At 44.3% G+C, this 8,059-nt stretch overlaps 1 protein-coding gene across 2 annotated transcripts in view; it reads left to right on the top strand.

The window, feature by feature from the left end:
- RASGEF1C (RasGEF domain family member 1C) overlaps positions 1 to 8,059 on the top strand; it is a 66,644-nt gene that overhangs the window by 50,579 nt on the left and 8,006 nt on the right. For both annotated transcript variants that reach the window (XM_031055172.1, XM_005418713.2), the window contains 5 exons: positions 1,602 to 1,676; positions 4,931 to 5,026; positions 6,095 to 6,197; positions 6,298 to 6,377; positions 7,019 to 7,114. In XM_031055172.1, coding sequence (XP_030911032.1) covers positions 1,602 to 1,676; positions 4,931 to 5,026; positions 6,095 to 6,197; positions 6,298 to 6,377; positions 7,019 to 7,114 — 450 coding nt within the window. The remainder of the gene's footprint in view (positions 1 to 1,601; positions 1,677 to 4,930; positions 5,027 to 6,094; positions 6,198 to 6,297; positions 6,378 to 7,018; positions 7,115 to 8,059) is intronic.

Here is an 8,059-nt window from a genome sequence, read left to right as displayed (position 1 = left end):
GCTGCTCCCCCTGTGCTGGGCTGCAGTCTGCTCCCAAACAGACTCTTGTGTGAAAAATTGCAGTGCTGGAGCCTTGGTTGTGCTGTTGTGCTGCACACCCTTCTCCCAGGGTCAGGTCCTCCCCACAGACCTCCTGGACGTGCACAGAGAACATAAAACATTGCTGCCACCTGCAGATCTCTCCTTGCTCTGGTGCCCTGCTGCCCGTCCTCCTTCCCTCTGCTCATCCTGCAGGGGAAGGATGGAAAAACAAAGCATGAAATGCACTGTGGATTTTCAGTGAGTAGTAGGAAATCAGAAATTCAGATTTCTGAAGATAGTTTATATTCTGCTTGTCAAGAAGTGGAATGGATATTTTTCAGAACATGCAGCTTTGGCTCTCTTTGCTTTATGTAACTTAAGCCAGAGACTAGAAGTCCCTTTGCATGGAGATTTTCCTTGCTTTTGTTTTTTTCCTCTTCCACAATGCAGCTGTCTTCCAAGGGGAAATTCCCTGTAACTGAGGCGTCACTGCATTTAAAACAGATGCAGCTAGAGATTTTAATTCCACTGTACTGTAATCAATTCTCTCTTCTTTCTCTTTCATTGCTATATCGGATATTATCAAGTGCTCTGCACTGAAACTGTCTGATGCTTATTTGTTAGTAAGAATTATTTGATACTTATTTAAAACAGTTATTGATTAGTAAGAGCCTTATACAGTTATCAGTGTTTGGGTGAGAGGCCCAGAGAAAAAGCATAGGACTAGACATAAAATTCTCCCTTGACCAGAATTACCATTTATTTTATTATTGCTTGAGTATTCTAAGTTTGGACTGTAGGAATTCCAAAATACTTCCTCTGAAATACCTTTGTGACCTACAGACTACTGAAAATATTTATTTTTTCCTAATAAACACATTTAAGGATAGTGAAAAGCCTATCAGGAAGGTCAGTGTGTTGTTGGAGCTGCCACATTTTTTCAGGAGCTGCTGGAGGTGGATTCTCTTTTACTGAAAGAGATTTGCACACTTTATTTATTCTTCTTTTGCTTAGTGCCTGGGACACTCTCCAGTGTAAGCAAAGTCTTTAATGCCATCCTCAGTGCCTTCCTTCCCCAGTGACCCAGAGCCATCACCTGAGGGTCAGTGGGCAGGAGCCAGAGCAGAGCCCTGGGTGGGCTCTGAGCAGTGGGATGCAGAGGGATGCAGTGGGATGCTCTGGGATGCAGTGGGGTGCTCTGGGATGCAGTGGACTCCAGATAACAGCATTACTGCCATTGTAACAACTGGGAAATAATTTGGCTTTTGAGTGATGCTGGACCACAGCAGGTCTGAGGGAGCACCAAACAGAACTGATGTCTGCTGGCTCCCTGTGCATCCAGCACAATGGAGAGGACTCTTACTGTGGCTTGTCAGTATTTATTCTAATTTTCATCTTTCTGCTGACATAGTTCTAATTGTAGTTATGAATTTTAATGTCCAGTTAGTTGGCTGTGTACCAGCTCAGTGACACCACTCAGAGCTGACAGGAAATGACAATGTTTTATCAAGAGAAACAGAAGATATTCTGGGGTGCCTTCTTATTTTTCCCTCTCTCTTCCCACTCCCCTACCCTCACAGGAAAGACTAAGTCACATTGGACCTGAGGAGTTTGTGCAGGCATTTGTCCATAAGGACCCTCTGGATGGCACCAAGGTATGGTTTCTCCACACACAAAGTGTCTCCTGTGACCACAGTTTGTGCAGTTGTGACGAGGTCCCCAAGAGCAGGGACACAAGCTGACATGGGCCAGGCCACCAGTGACCTGTGCTGTCATGGCCAGGATGGGAAGCTGCTGGCAGAGCTCACACTGCCAGGTCACTGCCATTCCTCCCTGCTGACAAACTGGCCACCACCCTGCTGGGCCTTCAGGCTTGTTCCTCCCAAGCTCTTTGAGTGGGACAGATGCTTGTGGCTGTGCACAGCCAGGGAATGTCTGCTGCTCTGGTGGAGAACTGAAGGCTCTGGATGTGATGTAATGGCCTCAGTGTGTGCCCAGACACCACAGCCATGAGTCAGTGAGTCATGAATCAACTCTTCTCTCTCTACACAATAACCCAAAGCACCATAGGGAACAGAGTGCCTGATCAGGGCTTCATCCCAAGGCTGTGAAAGCCACTTGGAGTCTTTCCACTGAGGTTTGAAGTAACATTTCAATAAAGAAAGAGGCTTCCTAGCTGGAGAGGGAGAATCAGAGATCTCACATGCTGTCTGAAAAGAAAGGGTGGAAAATTCTTGCCCTGAACTGTGTATACATTCCCACTGAGATCATACATCAATGGCTGAATCTCCTCATTTGATCCTCAAAGGTATCAGGAAGACCTGTAGTGTTTGTAGTGCTGCACAAAGAGCACCAAAAAAGCTTGTAATGGTGAAAAGGTGGATGGATGGATGGATGGATGGATGGATGGACGGACGGACGGATGGATGAAATGTGCAACATTGGGCCCTTTCCTTCTCTCCTTGGACTTGTGGAGATTCTGCAGTTTGTTTCAGTATGAGGGAAATAGGCAGAGATGGAGTTGCAGGTATTCTGGGCATTGTTCACATTTCTTAGAAAGGAGCTCAAAGGCAGCAAATGTGTGTCAGAAACACAAGTACCAAACCAACCACAGTGAGATTTCAGCCACCTGGGCTTCAGATCAGCAAGGCTGATCACACTGAGGGGAGTCTGGAGCTTTTCTTCAGGCTCTGTGTGGTTGATTTAGAAAAGCTTCTGTGCCAAGATATAGCCCAGGGGGAGAGCATTGCACACACAACCACAAAATAGTTTAGGCTGGAAAAGACCTCCCAAGATAATCAACTCCAACCCTTAACCCAGCACTGCCAAGGCCACTACCACACCATGTCCCCAGGTGCCACATCCATACATTTTTTGAACACTTTCCTGGGCAGCCTGTTCCAATGCCCAACTACCCTTTCAGTAAATAAATTTCTCCTAATATCTAATCTAAACCTCTTCAGGCACAACTTGAGGGCATTTCCTTTAGCCCTGCTGCTTGTTACTTGGAAGGAGGGACCAACCCTACAACCTCCTTCCATGGAGCTGTGGAGAGCAAGAAGGTTCCCCCTCTTTGTCTCCCAGCTGAGCTCCCTCAGCTGCTGCTCCTCACATTTGTGCCCATACCCTTCCCCAGCTCCTCTGCCCTTCTCTGGACACATCTTGGGACAAAGTAGCACAAACCTTATGTGGAGTCATATTCCCAGACCCATGGAGAACATCCCTGTCAGACACAGGGAGTTGGCTCAGGTCTGAATTCCCTCCAGCTGGAGATCATATTAAACATCTTCCTTGTGTGAGGGCTTCAAAAGGCTTCACTTATGAATGTTTATCAAGCATTCTGAGCTGCAGATGGAAGATGCTTGGGAGGTGCTAAATATTGCTGCCATTTATAAAGCTTAACCTTTAAAAAGCAGTCTGTCTCCACTTTACTGTTGCACATTTTTCACAAGTTTTGCGTTATTAGCTGTGGCTCTTATGCCCTGGCACAGGACAGCAGTTCTGAGATGGAAATACTATTTTCAGAACAAAACCTGGGGTTTATGTACTTTTTGCTGTAGTAGGAAACAAAAAACAGCATGTGAAAAGCAGCTGCTGTGGTTAGACTGGGGCTGATTTGGGTTTCCTTTGGGGTTTTGATATTTACATGCTGCTTGCTAACATTTACTTTTGAGAGGCTTTAAAAATACACTTTCATTGTGTTTGTAGTCTATTCATAAAATGGCTCAGAATTTCAGTCCTGTTAGGCTTTGCTCCTCCATAGCATGGTACTGTGATTTCTGTTCCTAAACACGTCGGTATACAGAAACACAGGTGAATATTTTCTTACTTTGAGTTACCTTGGGAATCATATTAAACCACATTTCCAAAGGGGTTCTTAGTCACTGATTTACCTTACATAATATGGGTGATCCCATTGACATTAATGGATCTTTGCTTATGCATTATGATTTTCCTCTCAGTGGCATGTGTTTATGGTACCTCTGGGAAATGATGATCCTAATAAAACAAAAATCAGAATTCTCTGATACCCTCTAGTGGATGTTCCTGAATGTTCAGACAAATCTCTTGAACATTAGAGAGCTGAGTGTCCTAGATGGATTGTCTAAGAGTTTAAAGCTGGGCAAAGCACTTGAATTCTTACAATTCCAAGGAACATATTCAGGCTGTGTGAAAAAATTTTCTGTTGATGACAAAGGAACTGGAAAAATTCAGCCAAGTATCTGCTCACATAGCCTGTATCAGTTATGGGAATTTATGTTAAGTTTTATCTAAATAAGTGAAAAATACGCTTCTTGTAATGTATTATCAGTGAAGTGCCTCTGGCATGTAAGTGACCCGTTCAAACACAGCCATCCAGGCAGAGCTGGTTGCTAAGAACCTGTTTTTCTGAAAACTCACTAAGGAAAATAGTGGGGTTTTTTTCCTAAAAAATCAACCAGAACTGTGTTTTCTCTTGTTTCTCTTGTACACTTCACTAAATTCTGGTCCCTCCCCTGCAGAAAAGGACTGTGGGTGATTTTATTTACTGAGGTGGAGGAAATCCTGGAATCAAAGGCACAAACTGAGCCTGCTGTGGAAGTCTGTGCCTGTCTTATTTTGTCTGCACATCCTTGTTGATGTCAGAATCCTGCAATGCCTCAGCTTTTTGTATCCCAGTGAACAAGGGTCAGTGCAGACTCTCAGTGAACACTTGCTGCAGGCAAAATGGAGCTGTTTTGTGGACACCAGAATTGTGCAGTTGACACATCCAGATATCCACAGGATTTTTAAAAGGGGCCCTTTAATGCACAGTCTTCCATAAGCAAGAGAGAGATGTGGCCAGTAATTACCTTTGTGCAGTATTTATCTTAGTGATCAGGTCACTGACTGGAACACAGTTATATCTTTCTGTGCTTTTTCCCCCCAGACTTGTTTCAGTGAGCAGAAGAAGACAAGTAACCTTGAGGCCTATGTGAAATGGTTCAATAGACTCTGCTACCTGGTAGCAACAGAAATTTGCATGGTAAGTTACAAGTATGTGCCACATTTTACCACATACCTGAAGTACCACGCTGAGATTTTATATTAATAAGCAATCCTGGGGATTTATTTCTTATGACCCAGCTAAGCATCTGATGGTAAGTTTTAGTAGTGTTACACTTGCAGAAGAGACCTGATAAATGACAAACATATTGCAAAACAGAGGTGGTGGCACACAGGGGAATGCACTGTTCTCTTGATGTAGTAGGAGCACAGTGTGGAATAATGAACCCTGCAGGGAAAAAGAGAGGAAAAAATGCCTTGAGTTATCCTGTGAGATTTCTGCCAGCAAAGATTCTAGCAGAGCCATATTTGTTATCTGTCATCCTAAAGATCTGCGGTGTGTGTGAATTCCCACTGCACGGCTCTCTGTCCTGCTGCCCATTAGTGTAGCTGTGGCTGTTGTTCCTTAACTTGTAGTGGTTTTAGTTTGTTTAACTTGGTCCCATCAAAATGAAATTCATGTTTTCCTCTTTGGAAAGGGTATGGAAGGGAGGAATACTAATAGTTTAAAGAGCCTAGATAGCCTGTGACACGTAAGAATTACCATTTGAAGATCATCTTTGGAAAAGTTAGGGTGATTCCAGTCCAATTAAAATGTGTATTTAAAATGCTGTCATTTGGTCTGGCCTATTGCTAAAGGGACAGAAGAGGGGAAAGGGATTGATGCAATGAAACAAGCTCTTTCTGAGACAAAGATGCTGCTGTTACAGGGGTGTGAAATCCTGCCCTTGGGGAAGTCTGTGCTGATGGCCTTTGGGAGGCCAGCAGGGAGCTGAGGCTGTGCTTGGGCTCCCTGTTCCAGCACTGAGACAGTCACTGGGACTGGGAATTCTGTGAATTTCTTCTGTGTCACTGCAGGGAAAGCTTTGATTTCAGAGGCTGCCAGTCACCAGCATCCTCTGGATTGCTGGAACAGAATTAGGGCCAGTGACTGAAAGCAGATGGCCCAGGCTGTGCATGAAGCCACACTAGGCATGGAACAAATGCTTAGGATGACCTCCAGTTCTGCATATGTTCATTACAGACACTCATTTATTTTAATTTACAGCCTGCAAAAAAGAAACAGCGAGCACAAGTCATTGAATTCTTCATCGACGTTGCCCGAGAGTGCTTTAACATAGGGAATTTTAATTCACTGATGGCAATCATTTGTAAGTACAGCTTCTAACCAGGTCTTCCATCAGCTGTCACAGCTGAAAAAGCAAACCCAGCTCTTATCAATGGCTCTGTTTTTTTCTCTCTCACTCATAGCTGGAATGAATATGAGTCCAGTTTCCAGGCTAAAGAAGACTTGGTCAAAAGTGAAAACAGCCAAATTTTTCATTCTGGAGGTAAAAAAAACCAATCCCGATGCACTGCTTCAATTGTATTCAGGATATTTTTGTTTGGGGATTTTACATTTTTATCCAGGTGTGAGATGTCTGGAGACACATGTCAGAGGCAGAGAGAATGATTCTGAGCTGAAATATCCCAGATGTAGTGAGGAGGGTGTAAAGCTGATCATATATAGAGGGAATTCAGAGTACTCAAATAAATAAAAGGAATTAAAATAACCCCAAAGTATGAACCTATATGCACACCACAGTGCTTCTCCTGATGCATGTTTTGTTTGGCCATGGGCACAATGCTGAATGTAAAGCTCCCAATCTATACCTTGGAGTTTGAGTGAAGACCCCACAATATTTTGCATTGAGAATTCCAGGTTTTGGCACACACAGAATGTACAGTGCTTATTCTTCACATAAAAGCTCAGTAAGCTGTCAGTAGAAATATCAAATGTATTACAGCCATGGGCTGCAGACCTCTCATTGCACCCTTGGTGCATGGGGCTCTGCAGGCATGTGGATTTTGAAATGTACATTTTGAAGATGGAGGCTCTTCTCTGCTCATGGTTTGCTACAACTGAGTGTGAAATTGTCTTTAGAGGCCCCAGGCTACTTTCTAACCAGCGTGTGTTGTTTTGTGCATGTAGCACCAGATGGACCCTACTGGAAACTTCTACAACTACCGGACAGCGCTGCGGGGAGCTGCCCACAGGTCCCTCACTGCTCACAGCAACAGGGAGAAGGTGGGTGTGAGCACAGCCCATTCCTCCCCACAGGGCTGGGGTGTAGGGTTTGCAGGGAAACCCCAATGAAGGGAGAAATTATGAGGAGGACTCCATCTTATCAGATTATTATACTATATTATTCTATACTATATTACCCTGTATTACATTACATCTAAACTGAATCTGCCAAGCACTCAACTGCACTCCACTGCACAGAATCTTGTTACTGTCAGCCAACAGTCTCAATACCCACACAACTGGATTCAAGTGGTCAGTGAATCAAAACACTCACGCCAGAATCCAATTATCAATTCCCTTCAGGTAAACAATCTTCCACGATGCATTCCATTTGTGAACAAAAACAGGCGCCATAAATGAGATAAGAATTGTCTTCTCTTTCTCTGAGGTTCAGAGAATGGGATACCCAGAAATATTCTTGGGAAGAATTGTGCCTTGCTTTTCTCTGTGAAGAGAAATGTGGCAACTGTGGGGTGGATTTCTGCTGGGAGTCAGTGGCTCCAACACTTGATGCAGATGCTCTCCTCCCTTCCATGGGTCACCAGCACAAGGCCTGTGTGCTTCAAGATGCAACCAGAAATGTAAAATGTGAAAAAAAAAAGTGAGAGAATGCGCCTGGATAGGATCAAAGCAAATCCTTGTGGACTTGCTGTCAGACGTTCAGAGGGTTAGAGAGGGCAGGACACGCAGCATGGAGAACTTTGTTGCAAGTGTCTCTACATCCCTGGAAAATTCACACTGTTTAGATTGATAAACCTGATGGAACAAGTATTCCAGACTGAAAAGACTTTTATTTTGGTGATGGAGCAGGAGCTTGGCAGAGGCAGGTGGAGCTGTGCTTTGTTACAACTGTGCCCCAGGCTCTGGCACAGAAGCCCCTATTGTGTGATGTGTGAGGTGAGATGGAGAGCAAAGGGCACAGCAGTGGAGTCGAGGTGGATCTCC

This window comes from Geospiza fortis, unplaced genomic scaffold, assembly GCF_000277835.1.
Source record: "Geospiza fortis unplaced genomic scaffold, GeoFor_1.0 scaffold55, whole genome shotgun sequence".
Classification (NCBI taxonomy): Eukaryota; Metazoa; Chordata; class Aves; order Passeriformes; family Thraupidae; genus Geospiza; species Geospiza fortis.
This window is presented reverse-complemented; position numbering and strand designations above follow the sequence as displayed.